The 20097-nt window shown below is 48.8% G+C and overlaps 1 protein-coding gene across 5 annotated transcripts in view; it reads right to left on the bottom strand.

Annotated features, from left to right (window-relative positions):
* Window positions 1-200: 200 nt before the first annotated feature.
* KCNQ5 (potassium voltage-gated channel subfamily Q member 5) overlaps window positions 201-20097 on the bottom strand; it is a 577457-nt gene continuing 557560 nt past the window's right edge. For all 5 annotated transcript variants that reach the window (XM_029224298.1, XM_029224301.1, XM_029224302.1 and 2 more), the window contains 3 exons: window positions 7762-7893; window positions 5286-5412; window positions 201-3003 (listed from right to left, as the gene is read on the bottom strand). In XM_029224298.1, coding sequence (XP_029080131.1) covers window positions 2173-3003; window positions 5286-5412; window positions 7762-7893 — 1090 coding nt within the window. In that variant the 3' untranslated portion in view covers window positions 201-2172. The remainder of the gene's footprint in view (window positions 3004-5285; window positions 5413-7761; window positions 7894-20097) is intronic.

The raw sequence follows: 20097 nt of genomic DNA, 5'->3' as shown, positions 1-20097 counted from the left end.
TGTGTGTGTGTGTGTGTGTGTGTGTGTGTGTGTGTGTGTGTGTGTGTTCTTGTGTACAACCTCCTTGGGAGGATGGATCACAACTTTGAGTGGAGACATGGGTAGATGAAACATTGCATTTAATACTTTTTACTAACACTCTATGTTTCGAAAATGAAAATAATGGCTTCGAAAGCTTGAGAACCTCTTCTTAACTGGAGTGTAAAATTTAGACTCTCTTCTGCATATCTCCAGCACCCAAGCACACTCTGAATGACACGCTCCGGGGGAGTGTGCTAGGATCCCGGTGGGGCGAGAAGAGGAATGTTGCCAAATTTCAGTGTTTATCAAAAAGGACAGGGTCTTAAAAGGCTGAGAAGCGCATTTTCGGTGAGTGGAGAAGCGGTTTACTTGGGGATGTCGGCTGGTGAAGTCCAGAAGGGAACTTGTGGCAGGGAGTCCATAAGCCTGTGGAGAAGAAAAGTCGCGGGGGGGAGTCTGGGGTGGAGAAACCCGGCTGGGGAGAGAGTTGGGAGGGACTTGGCGGGTGTCAGGGCATCTTCTGGCCTCTGGGTGGCCGGCGACAGCCCTGCTTGGTCCTCCTGGCCGCTGGGAAAGTTTTCCCGGAGGCAGCACTACCGCCAAGGAAAAAACTCTTCCTTTTTAAGTCCTTCTGTGGTGAGAGTTTAACCAGTGTTCTCTCGCTTCTCCTGGCCCTTTGGGTGCCGTTACCTTGGCTGAAGTTCTGACGGTCTGGGCTAGCGAGGCTGGTTTCTAACAAGCGGTCAACTTTGCTTGCTTTCTGGTACATACATTTCTCCTTTGGTGTCCCTTGGTCTTTTTGCTGCCATGCTATATTATTAAGTGCTTTGATTCGCAGACCCTGCCAGTGTTACCTGACTTTGAACCATAAAATGTTTGTACCAGGAAACTGAGCCAGTAATTTCAGATTGGGGGCAACATTCTTGGGAAGAATAGAAAATGTGCACTACAGTATAAAAAGTAAAGGACGTTTAGTTTTAGCCTTCCATATGCAAAATGTACTACCTAATAGCAAAAGACATTCAGGGCATATTAAAAAAGAAATGCCTTTCAAAATTCTCTGCTTATATATAAGAATAAGGGATGTTTAGGTAGTTGAATTCCTTAGCAATATTCGTTTTCTAAAAAATCAAGGTCTTCCCTTTTGGTTTGTTTCCCTCCGTCTCACGGCCCTGGAGGGGGAAGTCATTTTCTTGAGCTCACTTGTTTCCCGGTGTCGTGTCTGGATTCTTTTCAAGCCTTTTCCATCCCCGTCTCACTCACACGTCTGCTCCCAGGATCCTGCGTGTGTATCAGCCGTGGGAAGAGCCTCTCGCACTTGCCTGCAGTGGAGAGCGCTGCAGGACACACGGATCAGCCCTGCCCGGCCGGCTGTCCGCTTCTCAGGACTTGGTTTGCTTGTGTAACAGCTGATGGAGCGAGCCGTCAGGGAATACGTTTCCACTGAAGTCAGATGTGTCCGAGTCAGCCTATTTGCCCCACTGGCCTTGACTTTCACTGTTTGCCCATTTTCTAACCGAAGAACATTCTCATCATAAAGAACATGAAAATGACGTGCAAAGCTGCTGGCCACAGCGTTAAGTCACCAAAAGCATACGAACTGACATTCAAATTACATTAATAATAAAATGCCTGAATAGGAGCGGGTTGGCAAGTACGTCTTGGACAGGCAGCCGTTTCTGTGATTCCCCAATTCTGCTTTACTGGACACCCTATCGGCCGCTGATACTATGTTTACGTGTACGCACGTCATGGCCTAATTCTGAAACTGTATTCTGTGTTTTACCACAAAGCAGAAATGCCTGAAATTTGAAGGCGCTTACTCCCATCATTTCAAAAGACAGAGTCCAATCTTATAAACGACCTGACCTTGACATTTTCACACACACCACAGCACCAGCAGTGTTGATTTCTCAGGAGTTTTAACGCGAGGTACCTTCCTGAATGAGGGGTAATGTTGTCCTACCTGGGAAGTTCAGCCATCCCCTGAACATGCATTGTCATGCAATTAAAAGGTAACGGGCTTGGACACTGCCTTTCCTGCTCTTCCTGATTCTTGGGCATTCAACTTTTGAGAAGGGCTCCCCGAAGAGTTCATGCAGCGACGTGTATGGCTGAGAGGCTGCGGGGCAAGGGAAGCGAGCGAGGGCCTCATTTCAGCCTGGCATGGGCCCGGCCGAGGGCCTCCGTGGCTCCTGCGCTCCGAGATGATCGGGACCGTCCAGTCCTGAGACAGTCCGACGCCAGGGCGGGTTCCCGGGCCGGCGGCCCCGCGTGCAAGGCGTCCGACCCGGTCTCCTCCTGACCCGCCTCTTCATCAGTTATAAACAATTTGGATTCCCTCCATTTGGGGTAAAAATCTTGGCTGCCCCTGGAGCCGCTGGACTCGCTCCCCGACAGCGGCACGTCCAGGTCCTCCGCGGACCGGATCAGGTTCTGCACCGACGCCGACTTGCCCCGGTCCTGGGCCGCCGCGGGCCGGACAGATAGCAGGGCCGCGCCGTCCAGGTCGAGGCTCTGGCGCAGCGCGCGCTCCTTGGCGGCCTCGAGGCGGGCGGAGACGTCGGGGAGGCCTTCGTGCGGGCCCGCGGGGCCGGGGGCCAGGGCCCCCAGGGCGGGCAGCGGGGCCGGGATCTGCAGGGTGGCGGGAGCCACCGGCCGGGCCGCGCCCACCCCCGCCGCTGCCGGGCCGTCCTCCGGGCTCCCGGGCCCCGGGGCCGCCGGGGGGCTCAGCGCGTACAAGGTCTGCGCGCCCAGCTCGCCAGGCGTGAGGATGAGCTGCAGGCCCCGAGCCAGGCCCGCGCTGGCGGAGCGGGGCAGGCGGCCGCCGGGCGGGGCCAGGCTCTGATAGTCCGAGGTCTGCTGACAGTCGAAAGGCGGGGTCTGCAGGGGGGCCAGTGCGAGGGCCGACGCGGAGCCTTTCCGCAGGGCCTGCTGGTAGATGTCCAGCAGGCAGTCCAGCTTGGCCTCGATGGACTGGACCTGAAAGAGGGGAAAACGTACACCTGTTGATAAGAATGTAGAAAGAAGTCCGGCTGTGCCTGCACAGTGAAGGCCGGAGAGGCAAGTCGTACGCAGTCCTGACTGGGCACCAGCTCAGGATGCCCCCTCCAGCCGTGAGGGCGGGAACGGACGGCTGAGAGGCAGGACGCTCCGCCGTCCGTCCGCCTGGTCTCCTCTGGCGCCCTTCTGCCTCCGCAGCCTTTAAAATTGATTTTCAGGGGCTGCCCTGGTGGCGCAGTGGTTAAGAATCCGCCTGCCAATGCAGGGGACACGGGTTCGAGCCCTGGTCCGGGAGGATCCCACATGCCACAGAGCAGCTAAGCCCGTGCGCCACAACTATTGAGCCTCCACTCTAGAGCCCACAAGTCACAACTACTGAAGCCCGCGAGCCACAGCTACTGAAGCCCGCGAACCACAACTACTGAAGCCCGCGCACCTAGAGCCCGTGCTCCGCAACAAGAGAAGCCACCGCAATGAGCCCTCGCACCGCAACGAAGAGTAGCCCCCGCTCGACACAGCTAGAGAAAGGCCCGCGCACAGCAATGAAGACCCAAAGCAAAGATAAAATAAAATAAATTATAAAAAAAATAAGATAAAATTGATGTTTCAAAAACCATATAAGCGCTGTACAAAGCAACTTCCAGACCCTCCTCCCCGATCAGGTTGCCCTTCCTCAGCCTCTTCTCTGAAGACATTCTGGGACTTTACTGCTGCCTAGCAGGGAACTGATTCTGTAAGAAATCAAGACCCTAGATACTGGGACTTCCCTGATGGTCCAGTGGTTAAGACTCTGCGCTTCCACCGCAGGAGGCCCGGGTTCCATCCCTGGTCAGGGAACTAGATCCCACAAGCTGTGCGGTACAGACAAAAAAACAAAAAAAAGACCCTAGATATCAATCTAGGCGATTCTAAATTTAAAAATAAAGGTATAAAATGCTTGGAATATTTATAATTAAATTGGGGGAGCATTTTGATTTCTAAAAACTGTCTTTGTATGAGATGATACACTCTCAGGGTCAACAAACATTCAGTGCACTACCATAGTTATTATGCTTTTTTTTTTTTAATTGACATAAGAGAGACAATGAAAATAACCAAAACACAAATAAAAACTAGATCTTTGTTATTCTACTCTTGGAAGTCTATAGTTGTTTGCAGTTCGAGTATTAATTGATGAGAGGAAATTTTCTATTTCTTATATGGAAATCCAGGTGTTTTAGAGAAACACTATCTATGCATAAAGAAAATTTAATTTATTTGCTCTTTCTTGATTTTATTCCTTTTAAAATCTATTACTCACTAAAATACATCCAACTGCCTATAATCAGTTTTGATTAAAAAAAAATTCTGGCTACTTCACTCCTATTAGAATGGCCGTCATCAAAAAGATAAGAGATAACAAATGCTGATGTGGGTGTGGAGAAAAGGGAGCCCTCCTGCACTGTTGGTGGGAATGTCAACTGGTGCAGCCACTGTGGAGAACAGTATGGAGGTTCCTCAGGAAATTAAAAATAGAGCTACCACATGATCCAGCACTTCCACTGTTGGGACTATATCCAGAGGGAACAAAAATTAACTCAGAAAGATGTCTGCAACCCCATGTTCATAGCCAAGACTCAGAGACAAGTGTCCACTGCAGATCAATGGATAAATAAGTTGTGGTGTGTGTATATATAAATATACACAATGGAATATTACTCAGCCATAAAAAAACGAGGAAATCCAGCTATTTGCAACAACAGGGATGGACCTGGAGAGCATAATGCTAAGTCAAATAGGTCAGGCAGAGAAACACGAATACTGTATGATCTCACTTATGTGGAATTTACGATAAAAAACAACCCCCTTCCCAAACACATAGAAAAAGGATCAGATTCATGGTGACCAGAGGCAGCGGGTGGAGGGAGGGGACCGGAGGCAGGTGGCCGGAAGGTACCGATTCCTAGTTATAGATAAACAAGTGCTGGGGGTGCGATGCACAAGGGGATGACTATAGCTAATACTGCTGCGTGGTACCCAGGAAGGTGTTAACAGAGTGGATCCTAAGGGTTCTCATCACAAGGAAAACAAGTTGTTTTCTTTTTATTGTGTCTCTATTAGATGATGGAGGCTAAGCTTACTGTGGTCATCATTCACAGTATATGGAGGTCAGACCATTATGTCGTATGCCTTAAACCTATACAGCGATATGCGTCAATTATATCTCAATAAAACTGGAAAAAAATCTGGCTAAGAAGTTAAGCAGTTTAGTTGAGCTGTACCTGTTTTTCAACCTTGACCACTCGGCCGAGCATGCTGAGGTCATCTGTGGTCTCATGTTCTGCGGTTATTTTCTCTCTGCTCTTCTTATCTGATGTGATTTGCCCTTTTCCAAGAATTTGATCCACACTAGCAGAGAAAGAGATCTGATTATGAGTGGTGGACACTGCCCTAGGCTGGAAGGAAGGGTTTTGAAAAGAAAAATACAATCATCTCTATTTACATAAGAGGAAATAAAAATGAACTTCTTCCAGCTGACGTGCTTATTTTCTTCACATGAAAATTACACAAGGTTAATTTTCTCATTATTCTAGTCCATGATGAAATCACTTATGGCTGATCTTCTGGAGGCAAAAATGTCCTAAACTACCAAGTAATTTGTCTGTTTCCACCCCTGACCAGGTGTTTCTTGAATTCAACCACTTAAAAATGACAAAATCATAATTATGACTATTTCATGTTAATAATAGAACAGATTTTTCAGTGACCATTTATCATACATCTGACATATGGAAGATAAGCAGATAAGAAAGCTGTAGTCTCCATCTCAGGATTTCTAGTTGGACAGTATACACACAGCACATAGGCAAGAAACTCCAGATTAGTTCCGCAAATTCTGCAGCAGTTGAACTTTATAGAAACATTGGGAGGGAACTATACTCAATATTTTGCAATAACCTATAAGGGGAAAGAATCTGAAAAAAAAAAAGATATAAATGCACGTATAACTGAATCACTTTGCTGTACACCTGAAACTAACACAACATCGTAAATCAACTATACGTCAATAAAAACAAAGAAACAACAAAACCAATTGAACAAACATATGTTAAATGAAAAAATCCTGTTTGTAATGTTATGGCATTCTCTCCAGGTCAATTGATTTCTGGAAATTATCAGTTTAGTTTAAAGGTATCTTACTTTAAAAAACATTAATTCCTTCACCCTCAGAAAAATAAAACTTTATCAGAAAATCATAAATAATCATAGGAATAAATACAGGATCCTAATTTACATTTAACCTTTGTTTTAAATGATTAAATGGACACTATTTATGTAAACTATTTCTACAATGCAGCATGAAATAAAATTTAAATTGCAGATTTTACAGTGTATTTTAACTAGTGACCCTATCACTATGAAGAAAAATAAAAGAAGACCAATTACATTTGTAATAAACAAACAAGCAAACAAAAACGTTGGGAGCCTTAGGTAGTTCTGTGAAAGGACTTGGAAAACCTTGGCTACCTGCGCAGAGACTGTAACAGGATCACAGGTGATTTAAAACAATTTCCAAGGAGACCTAGTCAGCCTAAATTGGACACTTACTCTCTTCGTTTTTGTGTGTTTTAGAACTGAATTATAAGGAATATTGACTCAACTTTCCAGTTTACTTTGTGTGCACAGGGGTACAGGCAGTCATGACATCTAATCCATTCAACTGCCACTCTACAAGGACTGGGTCATTTGTTCATCTCTGGGTGCCCAGGGTGCCCAGCACACATTGCAGGTTCAATACTTACCTGCTGAATGAAATGAACCAAAAAAACCCGTGATTTCTGTAACTAATGTTATAGAAATCAACAGGTATTTTACCAAGGGCCTAGTATATGCCTCACCCTGGGCTAAGTGTGCTCTGGGCATAGACAAACATTGAAGCCTCAGTCCTTGTGTTTTAAGAACTGTTCAGTCGAATGCTGGTAGTTGGGGCCTGATAGTGAAGCAAGGCTGTTAAAAAAAATGAAACTGACTAAATATTTTGGCTTCAAGATGACACAATCAAACACATGTTTGAAATAACATACCGAACTCATTCCTTTCAACCACTAGAGAAGATGCTCCCTGGCAAGACGGTGTGTATCTAGCCCCGTGCAGGACAGGCATGAAGGGAAGGGCCCAGACTGGGTCCAGGGCCAGGGGAACAAGCTTCCCACAGGGCAGCAGTATAAGAGTCAACCCTGGGTCCTCAGTTTGACTCTCCGGCACAGTGTTCCAAGGTGAGCCGCGCTTTTACTCCCTGCAGTGGACTCTAGTCGCTTTAGGGGCTCAGAGGAGGGACAGGTCTGTCTTTGTGGGCTGGATGGTGGGTCAAGTTTAACGAAGGAGAAAGACTAGCTTTCCTCTGAAGGATGGTTAGGATTCAGGCGATAACGGAAATGACAGCAGCACCAACCATTAACACTCCCCGAGCACTCGGTGACCCTGCATTAACTCATTCAATCCTCACCAAGACCCTAGGCAGCCACTGCCAATACCCCATTTTCACAGGTGAGACACTGAGACACTGTCGATACATTGAGGCTTTTAATGACTGATTTACTTTTAAGTAAAATCTACGTTTCAACGCAAAAGTCCAGCTGTTCACTAAAAAAAGAGTTAGAAACATGGAATTCAAGAGTTTTCTCTACTAGGGAGACGTTCCTCTCAGACAGTTTCTGTGCCTGTTCCTGTAAAACAAGTAACCCTCGCGTTGCTCACCGTGTTTGCAGGCTTTTAATTCTGCACAGCATGTCCAGGTGACCAGCAGAATACTGTTCGATGACGTCTTTTACGTCATACGGGCGTAATGTTTCCTTAAACTTCCGTTTTGCGACGTGAAACTTCATAATTCTGTAAGAGCAACATACTACATATGAATCTTCATAACTTCACTAAAACACCCAAATGGCTCACTAGTATATAGAGGAAACTCTGGGGGAAAAACATCATGCATCAAATTATTTTAAGCTCCTGCAGAAATGCAACATGAAAGCCCGAGGTTACAGTGGACAATTTAAGAATATCTCCTGTAAGGCACAGCTTGAATGTAGAAAAACACACTAAAAAAGAGACTAAACATTAATAAGTCTTGCACCTTTTTAATGTCCATTGAAACCCTAAATTAAAATCAAAGTCAAAATGCAATTCTACCTTTTCCGTGTAACCCCAAGAAGTCCAAGATCAACACCCAGTGAATGCATCCCTATAAAAATATAAAAGTTGGGCTTCCCTGGTGGCACAGTGGTTGAGAGTCCGCCTGCTGATGCAGGGGACATGGGTTCGTGCACCGGTCTTGAAAGATCCCACATGCCCCGGAGCGGCTGGGCCTGGGAGCCATGGACGCTGAGCCTGCGCGTCTGGAGCCTGTGCTCCGCAACTGCAGAGGTCGCAGCAGTGAGAGGCCCGCGTACGCAAAAAAAAAAAAAAAAAAAAAAAAAGTTGTTAAAATGGTCTTTTATGTAACTATATACATTTTTGAGATGCAGATGTGCTACGAAACTCTCATTCTCTTTAGGGAAATGTACATTTGTATAGAAATTTATGAAAAATTTCATAAATTATTTCTGCAGAATACTGCTCAATTAGGTACCCAAGGGTTTATTTTTGTTTTTTTTCAAACATAACACACTCATCAACTAAGCTGGATGTCTAAACTCTTCAGAGCCAGAGATTTTATTTATTTATTTGGTCGCACCGAGTGGCATATGGGATCTTAGTTCCCCGACCAGGGATCGAACCCATGTCCCCTGACGTGGAAGCATGGAGTCTTAACCACTGGACCGCCAGGGAAGTCCCTCCTTTGCCCACCAGAGGTCTTTTTAATTACAATGTCTCCCCCAACATGGACTCCGTGTTTTAAAACAGTACTTCGTCAATAAATTTCGTGATGTCATGAACAGCGAAGCTGCTTAAGATAACCAGTTACTGCAATAACTTGATATAATTCCTGGGGAAAGCAAAGCAGCACAGCATTTTAATGAATCTGTCCAGCCTTACTGCAGGTAAATGTTAAACTTGTTGGTGTTTATTCAACTATTAATTGGCTCATAGACTCTTATTATCACGCTCATGGGTCCCAGGCTGCAGATCAGTCAACTAGGCTCTATGAACCAAAACTTACTGTTCCTTGGAGGAAAGTGGGAAGATTAGGGACAAAAGTAGCGTTTAAGTGGAAAATTTCCTATCCTAAGCGATAGCTGATTGCAACTGGTTATAAAGCCCCAAACTCAATCCTGGAATTGTTAACTTCAATCTGACTGTCTCCTAATCATGCCTGAACGATTTGTCCTTAATATTCTTACCCCCTTTCTCTACCACATTGGTTTTCCCTGGCCTACGGGGTGAGCATCACGTTCCCTAGCACATCCTGCAAGGCCGTGGGTGGCCTGGCCTCTGCCCGCCCCCTCACCTCATCCTCGTTCACTTCCTCCTTGGAACTCGAGGGCTTTCCTCTTCCTGAAGTCCTACAGGATACTTAAGACTCGGTTCTAACGTCGCTGTTTTAATGGAAATTTCTGCAGTTCTTTCCAAGCAGTTAGTCACTTGTCTATTAACCTTCGTTTTAGTAACTAACATGCCACACTGTGATTACTTGCTTATATAAGGCCTCCACCAGGCTGTAGGAGGTCCTTGACTGCAGGGCTGTCTCTGTCGGTCTGGAGGCTCCGCCTGGCTAGGGAAGGGGGTGACGGGCGGAGGTAGCGCCCCTCTTCTCCCCAGGCGATCGTCCATCTCCACCTGCTCTTCTGCCTGCAGCCCCACACCAGCCCTTCCAGATTCTCTCGTCATCAAAGTGCTCATTTCTCAGAGGTCTGTCTTGGCACACTACCCAAAATGCTAACTGTTCAGGTTCAGCTCAAGCACGGACCTCTCCAGGAGATTCACTGAGGTCAGAAGCTGTGTTTTTCATCCCAGCAGCTCATAAGCTCCCTGGCAAGGATCAGCGATTCAGTACATGCTCGCTGAAGAAACGGATGTGAACAAGCTCCTCTCTGGTCACCCAAAGCTGTTCATGCTGTTCTGTGCCAAGGCAGACTCCTGACACCTTCTGAACGGAACAGATCTGAGCTCTTCGAGGCGCATTTCAGGGAGACCATAAGACTCTGACTCTCTTTTGTGAATACCAAAAACTTTCTAAAGTAAAACAAATTTGTGTATTCATTAATGATTAGGACCCTGCCTGATTCAGAAAAGAATCCGTTAAATAGAGATGCTTCTGAAAACCATGAAAATATAGTATTCTTTTTCCTCAAATTACTAACATAATTTGGATTTCACAGAACAAGTAAATCACAAATTATAAGATATCATTATGAGAAAGTAAGGAGAAAGGAAAAAACATTGAAAGTCAAGGAATAAATGACACCATAACCCAGTAAGTACCAAATGTAAAGAAAGTGCTAACAGCAAAACGAAACCATCCAAGGTGGGGAGGGGAGGGCCTGGCGGGAAAGTAATTCAACTGCTGAATGAGTTTTATATATCACAGGACCATCAAGAACACAGGGATGAACACATGTGGTTAAAGTCTAAACAGAGTATAAGCTTAGTTTTCTGTTCCTAAGAGACTGCTGTAGATGCTTCCAAAACTCCTGTGTGCCAGGCCTGCTCCAGGAGGGCAAGGATGGGAGGCGTGCTCCCTGAGCATCTTGGCCACTGTATGATGACCCTTCTGAGCCAAGACCCCGGTCATCAGGGCTGGGCGATTCGAGATGGTTATACCATCCAGTCACCTCCGCTTCCCTCCCTCCACCCAATCCCCTCGCCTTTCCAGGGACTGCACTCGGTTTTCATGGTTGAAATCAGAAGGTAGAGAGTGGAAGATCTGGGAGACTAAGCTAAGCCCCCTCACTTCCCTGGTCCCGCTGGATGTCTAGAATGGCTTCTGTCTCTGCCCACAACGAGCTTGACCCGAGTACTCAGGATCCTTGTCCTGGACACGGAGCTGGCGGTGGGAGGTGAAGTCCTCGTCCTCCCACCCCACCGCCTCCCTTGGGGTGGGTCTCCCATCACTGTGCCCTTGCTGAACAGCTGGCCCTGCCCTGAGCCCTTTGCCTCCATTATGTCAACATGAAGCCCTAAGAGTTTTCCACCTTTGATATCTGGGTCTAGCGAGGGCTCTGGAGGTCGGGTAACCTGTCCAAGGTCACACAGCTAGTACAAGGCCCGTGTTGCTGATACCCCACTAAGCTCGCACCACAGGACAGCTCTTGGGCAGGCACACTTGTAAAGGTTCAGGGGAATGTCCAGCTGTCCGCTGACCTCCTCCTGTCTCCTCTGTGTGCCCTCTGACCCTCACACAAGTAAACCCGAGGCCACGTTAGTCTATTCATCTCACTGCCAGCTCTGTCTTCCCAGGGGGTCCAGTGCACTCTGCCCTTGAACTGGCCCCCTTCCTTCCCTCCAAGGCCCCTCCCAAGAATCGGGCCTGGGCCAATGTGGGTTCCCCACCCCTAATAACTGTAATGTTTCCCCTTTTGTCGCAAATTCTAGGGGTCCTCTGCTTACTTTACCCAAGTTGTAGGATATACACATTGGTCTCATTGGTCATCGGTTTGCTTTACTGTGTACGTTTCCCAGCTACCAGCTGCCCACGATGCACTTAGCTTCTGCGAAGTGGAGTGAGTAGGCCGTTTTCTGCTTATCTGCAGGAAGAAATGAAGCCCAGGGTTCAATAATTCTAGATTTCAGGAAAGACATGAAGATGATGACAACTGAGGAAAATGTCCAAAGTGGCTATTAGACTATGAATTTGAAAGGCCTTTTAATTCTTCGACTTTTTTTTTTCTCTCCCAGACCATTCCACGTCAGGTACTAAGCCTTCCGACTATGCGGTGAAGGGAAAAGGTGAGAGCTGGCGTTGGAGAGCCCCGAGTTGGGAGGAAGCTTGGTTCACACAGGCAATCCTGAATGTTATGTATCTCTGCCCTCCTAACGCAGCTGGATGTGAATCAGAGGGACCCAAAGTCTAGACAAGGGGTTGGAAGTTCTTTGTGTAAAGGGCCAGGCTGTAGGTCACATGATCTCTGCTGAAGCCACCCGTGTCTGCACTGTAGCATGAGAGCAGCCACAGGCAGTACGTACACGAGAGAATGTAGATGTGTTCCAGTAAAACTTTATTTACAAACACAGCATTGGGTTGGCTTTGGCGCCACCCTGTCGTTTGCTGACCTCTGGTGTAGACACAAGGAAATGCCTTGAGGCCAGGCAGAAAAAGAGGCAGAAAACTTTAATGGACGCTTATAAAAGAAGTTTAATATGATCTGTGTATTGCCTGGTAGAAAGGAGTGTTTGGGCAAATCATTCCGGAGTAAAATTCAGACCTTTAGAGTACATTTAGTGATTAAAATGACAACACTGCCAGGCGGCACTTGGCAGTATAGTCTGCGAGATGGGGACTCTTGTCGGCCCCAATCTGCAGATAAGGAAACTGAGGCCAAGAACGGTTAAGTAAGTCGCCTGAGGATACACAGCTGGTAAGCGTGGGATCTGAGCCAGTGTGGCTCCAGTGCTGAGCTCTTAATCACAATGTTTACTATTGTCTTAATGCTAAGATGTTAATATTTTAACAGAAAATAACAGCACAGAAGAGACTTTGGTATGAAAGGGCTCTTTTTGCTCACACGCCTGGCACATAGTGAATGGCTTGTCCTTACTGGTGCTGTTGGAAGGACCTTCGGTGGAGGACAGAAGGCGGGGCAGTAGGTTGCACTCTCACTGTCTTTTCCTCATGAGGGCAAACTGCACCCCTGGAGCTCATACAGCAGCAAAGGGCAAAAGACCCTGAAGCCAGTCTCCTCCGATGCTACGGGTACCTAAGAGGCTAGGAATCCCGGAGGAGACCTACGCTCGAAACAGGTGACCACTAGAGGGGGCCAGAGATTCGCCACAAACCTCAACTGGCAACTGGCTGGAAACGGAAGAAATCTGCTCAAGCGATTTTCTGAGCGCGAAGAACTAACCACAGCAAAGTTCAACCCCGGGTGGAATATAGGCTATATATACACACAACACATGTGCACTTATAAGGAAGTGTAGGTGCATTTGTTGTGCTGCCACGAGTTACAGAATCTTGCAAAAGTCTTGTCCCAGGCCTCTGAGTCAGGGTAAAAACCCTGCATACGAATATGCAGAGATAAGAACGACTAGAAAACAGAAGCGGCGGTGACTGTGCCACCACCAGACGGACGGACAGGCGGCCGACAGCCAGACCTCGTGCGGGCGGAGGGCTCAGCCGGCTGGACCAGGGAGGCGGCTTGATGGGCTTTACGTAAAGGCAGAGTCCCCAGGCCCCCGCTGCCCCTTGCCATCAGCCAGGGAGCCTAAAACACGCCGATGCCTGGGTCCCACCTCCAGAAACGTCATTTAATTGATCCAGAGGCTTTATAAACCTCCTCGGGTGACTGGAACCCGCAGCCCAGGCTGAGAACGACTGACAGGCGGTGGGACTGGGGTGGGACTGGGCTGGGTTAGGAAAGAGTGACGGCGGGTCCGTGTCGTCTTCCGAGTCACACAAATCGTGCCCACGAGGCAGCGCGTCCGTGTGCCTGGGTGTCAGACCCCCAGTCACACACAGCCCAGTGCTTTCTGCCCCCGCTTCCGGAGTAAGACCCGAAGTTCCGCGCGAGAGCCAGCTAACAAGTCCCATTAGCTTCTCAAGGACTGCCTTGGACGGGGAAGCAAGTGCCGGGTGACGGGTCCATTCATTCTTTCAATAAATAGTCATCGAGCTCCTCCTACCACGGTGTGTGTGTGGGCCCTGGCTGTGCTGGGAAAGAGCTGAAGAAGCCTCCAGGGACCACGTGGCAGCCGTCGGTCCCTCTGCGGCGACCTGGTGGGAGGAACAGTCCCCTCGCCAGGAGCTCTAACAGGACTCGAGAGCCCATGTGCCCAGATCCTGGGGCCCTGGACGAGCTCAGGGTGGTTGCTTCCCTGCGTGATGCTGGAAAGAGGGACCGAATCAGTCACTCGTCACACATTCACTGAGCGCCTACGACGTGCCAGGCTCGGTGCTGGAGGCCGGGGATCGGTCAGGAGGGCAGGCAGACAAGCAGGAGAGGAGTGTGTACCCCAGACTTCTCCCACATGCACCCCCATCTCGGGAGAGATGACCAAATTCCTCAGGGCTCAGAAATGGCCGCCTGATGTCCCAGACCTCATGTTTTTGGTGTGGATGCGCCCCACTTCATGTCGCTGCGTCGTGTCCGTCACCTCTACTGAGAAGCGTTCCATACCCACCTCTTTCGCTGTTCAGCAAATTCAATCCCCTGATTCTGACTTCCCCAGGAGAGATACAGCATCTGTCCGCCTGAAGAGGAGGGGCCCGGGGCTCGTCCTGCAAGTGACCCAGGGCCTCTGGTCGCTGACCCTCTCCCGAGGCAGCCCTCTCGAGCCTTTTAGAGTTCAGTCAAGGGGCGCTGCTGATCACGGGGCAGATTCGGCAGCCAACCAGGCTCAGAACTTGATAATGTGGGTCACCACCAAAGGCGTGCGGATCACTAGTTGCGTGATTCATTAATGTTATTTTCCTGTTAATACATAATCATGACCCAGTAATACAGGTCTGCATTTGTGTATACGGTATCTAGACTTTGAGACTCTTCGAAACTAGTTATAGAATCGCATACCGAGACTCCTTTACCATCCTGTCATCTCAGACTGGGCTACTAGCCAGCGACTAAGGAACCCCAGGGCTGCCCGGATGCGCTGGCCAGTCTCATTTTCTTGCTTTCAGCTCTTGATAGAGACGTAAATTAGCCCCACTGTATACAATCTACCAGGTGTCCTCACGAAAGGGGCAGGCAGATACCTCCCTTGGCTGACTTAGGGGTCGGGAAAGTTCTGTGGTCACATTGTTCCCATCACTGGGAGTAGGGTTTTTCTTCTAATGCTTAATATTGGTTTAGATTCAGGATTTAGTAAGTTCTTCTGTTCATTCTGTTTGGTCTTCTTTTAAAGAGATAAGAGTAGTAAAATGCAAGTAAGAACTTCTGGATACAAGCAAGTCTACAAATGGGTAACTTTCCTTCCTAGGATTTTTGTGAGCACTAATACGGTAACACATTTGGGCATTTTATTTTCCTAGGAGTGTAAAATCCTGTGTAAATTTTAAAGTGTGAAACAAATAAGTAAATAAAGTGCCCATACATGCTGATTGCTCCTTAACAGTTTTTGTCTCAGCAATGAATAGGAGATTCAGTTTAAATTATACCCAAATAAAAGGTTAAAAATTAGATGCTGCAAAGTAAGTGCGTTTTTCGTGAACACACTGGTTTAATGCAGCCTCAGGGCAAAATGCGGTCACAAGCAATTATCCTCAAAACAGAAACAAACAAAAAGAATATTCCAGGGCTTCCCTGGTGGCGCAGTGGTTGGGAATCCGCCTGCCAATGCAGGGGACATGGGTTCGATCCCAGGTCTTGGAAGATCCCACGTGCTGAAGAACAACTAAGCCTGGGAGCCACAACTACTGAGCCCACGTGTCACAACTACTGAGCCCGCGTGCCTAGAGCCCGTGCTCCGCAACGAGAAGCCTGCGCACCGCAACCAAGAGTAGCGCCCGCTCGCTGCAACTAGAGAAAGCCCGCGCGCAGCAACGAAGACCCGATGCAGCCAAAACCAACTAAATTTATATATATAAAAAGAATATTCCAGGGAGTATATTAGCTGATTTAAAAAATCTCATAAGTGGTCCATAAAATGTTCCCCAGCAGCGTCCTGTACTGTCACGTGTCACAGACTTGGCTGTCCAGAATGACTTTATAGCGACTTGCAAACTCACCATCTCTGCTAAAACAGCAGAGACGCCATCAGCAAAGTTAGGGACTGGTGATGATTAAACAGCTTGCGGATTTAACAAAAACCCACAGTGGCAAACATGTGCCTCTTCTTCTCTATTTGCGGGGTATTCTTGCCTGAAGTGAGGTTTAAGAAGGATGCAGAGCTGAAAATACATTTTAGAGGAGAACGTGCACGCCTCCTGGAGTAGGTGGAGCACAGGGCGAGAAAACCCGAAAACCTCAGCACTCGCGCCGGGTGACGGCAAGGCCCGCTTTGCACACCCTCAGAAGCTGACAAGTCATCGGTGGCTCTTCGCTTGGCTGATCAGACCCGAGCGATTTTAGACGAGCCCACGTTGAGTCTTTGCTAGATATAAAGAAATTCTTGACGCCTCACCTATGTTCCTATTAGCGTGAAAGATTCTCATAGGTAATTTGAAAAAATGGCTTTACAATCTGGCTTCAGCCTTTTTTTTTTTGTAATTTATTTATTTATGTTTGGCCGTGTTGGGTCTTCGTTTCTGTGCGAGGGCTTTCTCTAGTTGCGGCGAGCGGGGGCCACTCTTCATCGCGGTGCGCGGGCCTCTCACTGCTGTGGCCTCTCTTGTTGCGGAGCACAGGCTCAGTAGCTGTGGCTCACGGGCCCCGTTTCTCCGCGGCATGTAGGATCCTCCCAGACCAGGGCTCAAACCCGTGTCCCCTGCATTGGCAGGCGGACTCTCAACCACTGCGCCACCAGGGAAGTCCCTTGGCTTCAACCTTTTTTGCCTCTACTGAGTTTTTCTCCAAAGCTCCCGGTGACTTCCTTGGTGCCGCTTCCCAGGGACCTCCTGGAAAGGAGTAGGTCCCCTTTCTCTTCTTGACCTCCAGCAGCCTTTCATACGGTGGACCCGCCTTCCGCTCCCAACGCTGCCCCGGCTCGTCCTCCGCGTCTCCTGGTTCCTTCTGTCTGGCTGCCCTGGGTCCCTCTGGATCAGCGCCTTCTCTCTTCCGCAGCTCCTCACGGTTCCTGAGCCGGAGATTCTGTGAGGACCACCGTCTCTCTTGCCTCCACGCTCTCCAGGGGACGCTTCTGGAAACCATCCACGTCTGTGCTGACGACCACCAAGGCTGTCCTGGTTCCAGGCATCTCTCCTGGGCTTCAGATCCAGGGCTCCACCTGCCTGCTGGGCGGCCCCTCCAATGGCACTCGCAACAGTGCGCCGTCTCTACCCGCCCCCCTGCCCCAGTGCCCGGGCGCCTATCTCACCCTCGATTCCTCCGCTCCATCCTCTCCAACCATTGAAGTCCAAACCCTGGCATCATCCCTGCTTCCCTTCACCGTGACTGCGTGGCCCCGGCCCCCGCAGATCCAGGGCTTGTGACAACGAGTGTCCCCCTCTTCCCAGCCCGCTCGCGCGCTGCAGTCAGAGTCACCGTCCTGAGTGCGGGAGCGCAGCGCCAGCCTGGAGGAGTGACTTCCGCACGTGCGCCCTCCGGCTCTCCGGCCCGGCGCCGGCTCCCCTCGGCCTGGCCTCTTCTCCCCCGTCCCCTCCCCGCCCCCTGGCTCTAGGTCACTGCAGCCGCCTAGACACACACGCGGGGCCCCCACGACGGCCCCTCCTGGCTCCAAGCAGGGGCCCCCTCCTCCTTACTGTTTGCCCCTGTGCCCAGCGCACGGGAGAAGTGATACAGCTTGTTTCAGCGCAGGATCCGACCCCCTGGGAGGGTCTTTAAAGGGCGTCCTGAGGCCTGTGTGGATGGGGGCGGCAGAAGAGAGTCACGCCCACCTCTCAGGCCCACTGGACTCCGTGGGACGGCCCTGCGCCGCAGCGAGTCACCCACAGCGGCTGTGGGGACACTGCCTCGTGCTGGGTGAAGAAACAGCCCTTCCAGCCCCTAATGGCGGCGGTGCTCTGGGCGAGTGCTCAGCGCAGGGCCTGGTGAGGAGGAAACTGCAAGGGGAGACATTGGGCGCTTCCTGGGGGAGGGGGTGGGTGCAGGCAGGCAGGGGCCCCAGGTGCGTTAAAAAGGAGCGCTCCTTTCACGTGGGCCGCGACGGCAGGGGGAGCTCAGAGAGGAGGGGTCTGGCCTGAGCGGAGGATGGGCAGGAGGGGGCCCAGAGCTCTGGGTTCCCATGCTGCCCCGCACTCGGCGCTCTGCACACGGTAACCCGTGAAATCCTCACCGCAGCAAAGGTCAGCACCATCCCCGTCCCCACGTCACGATGAGGAAACGCCACAGAGAGGCGATGTGAGTTGCCCCAGGTCGCACAGCGGCACGTTGGGTTTCTTGGACCACCTTCCTGAGCAGCCCTGGGGGGGCAGGGGGGCAGGAAAAATTAGCCAGTGAGGCCTTGTCAAGTCAGGCTGCAGCTTCAAGGAAGGATTGGGAGTCTGGGGTTAGCAGGTGCAAACTGTTACCTATAGAATGGATAAACAACAGGTCCTACTGTAGATCACAGGGAACTATATTCAGTATCCTGTGATAAACCACAGTGGAAAAGAATATGAGAAAGAATATATATATGTGTATAACTGAGTCACTGTGCTGTAAAACAGAAATTAACACATTGTAAATCAACTATACTTCAATAAAAAAAAAAAAATGAACATTAGAAAATAAGATTCTCTGAGTTTTCACCCCAGACCTCATTATTCATCTGATTCCCTGGAAGGCTGGGTGTGCCCCGGGGGATAAGAGGTCGCGTCCAGGGAGACACAGCAGGGGAGCGCGGAGATTGTAGCGCAGGGCTACCAGGAGATGTTAAGGAACAGGATACACCCCACAGCTTCTGGGCCCGCTCTCCTCCACATACTGAGTAATCTCCACCGCCTGGTTTCGGTTCTCCTCACAAGGAGAACAGGTTGCACCGTATTCTGATTCATTTCTTGCCAACTGACAGAAAACGCAGTTACGTTAAGGAGAGCCACTGTTGCTGAGGATCTCGTTAGGAGTGGCCCTGACCCTAGACGTAGCGATTCTATGAAAAAATACTGGTGAGAAGCAGGCGAGCTTCGCCCACAAGGTTCACACAGACCAAGCTGTTTCCCCAGCCGCCCAGGCCTGTACACAGCCCTCGTGTGCTGTCCTGCTGTGCACAGCCGAGAACTTATCCAGCCCTTGCCGTGTGGTGGGAAAACAAACACAAACATCTCTTCTGTATTTTAAAAAATGATTATTCCAAGACCCTTTTATAAACGTAGAGTTGTATTGACTATGACCTTTAAAATTTATTATTTCAAATACATGAGCATATCTTAATTTTTGCGTGAAAATTTGCCCAAGACTCACACTTCGTGTTTCCACAGTGCCAAGTGGAAGCTTGAAAGGCAAGCCAGTCAGCCTCTTCAGATATTCCCGGATGTCTGATACCGCGAAGGATTATCCGGGTAACTGATGGGCTTATTTTTAATCTGAAAAATTTGATATTGTGCCTGGGAAAATATTTTTCGAACAGTGATAGAAAAATTGGTGTCTTGCCATGTGTTATGGGCTGAATTGTGTCCCCCCCCAAATTCATATGTTGAAGCCCCAGGACCTCAGAATGCTACTGGCTTTGGAGATGGGGCCTTCAAAGAGGAGAATAAGTTAATGTGAGATGTTAGCACAGACCCTAACCCACTCTGACTGCTGTCTTTATAAGAAGGGAAATTTGGACATAGACACATACAGAGGAAGGACCACGTGAGGACACAGTGAGAAGGTGGCTGTCTGCAGGCCGAGGAGAGAGGCCTCAGAAGGAACCAGCCCTGTGAACACCTTGATCTTTGACTTTGATCCTCCAGAACTGTGAGAAAATAAACCTTTGGTGGTTAAGGTTAAACCAGTTGGTGGTATTTTGTTATGGCAGCCCGAGCAAGTGAATACACCATAATACAGGGGACCCTGGAACAACACGGGTTTGAACTGCTTGGGTCCATTTATATGTGCATTTTTTTCAGTAAATATATTGGAAAAATTGTTGGAGATTTGTGACAATTTGAAAAGACAAACGAACTGTGTAGCTAGACATGCTGAAAAAATTAAGAAAAAGTTAGGTATGTCATACATAAAATATATGTAGATACTAGTTGATCTTTACCTCAGCATGAGTGATATTTAATATAAAATTAATAATGTGTTAGTTTTCTTACTGTTTTATGACTTTGCTTTCAAAGAATTTCATTACTGTACAGCATGCCTCTCTCTTTCTCATAAAGGGAGAAACTGCATATCAGCCTATCATCACAGGGAAGTGTTTTTTTAAAAAATCTAACACTGTTTCAATACTGTATTATGGATGTAACTGTGATAC

The sequence above is a fragment of the Monodon monoceros genome, unplaced genomic scaffold (assembly GCF_005190385.1).
Source record: "Monodon monoceros isolate NGI ecotype Baffin Bay Population unplaced genomic scaffold, NGI_Narwhal_1 Super_Scaffold_15, whole genome shotgun sequence".
In the NCBI taxonomy this organism is placed as follows: domain Eukaryota; kingdom Metazoa; phylum Chordata; class Mammalia; order Artiodactyla; family Monodontidae; genus Monodon; species Monodon monoceros.
Note: the sequence above shows the minus strand (reverse complement) of the source record. Positions and strands in the feature narration are given on the sequence as shown.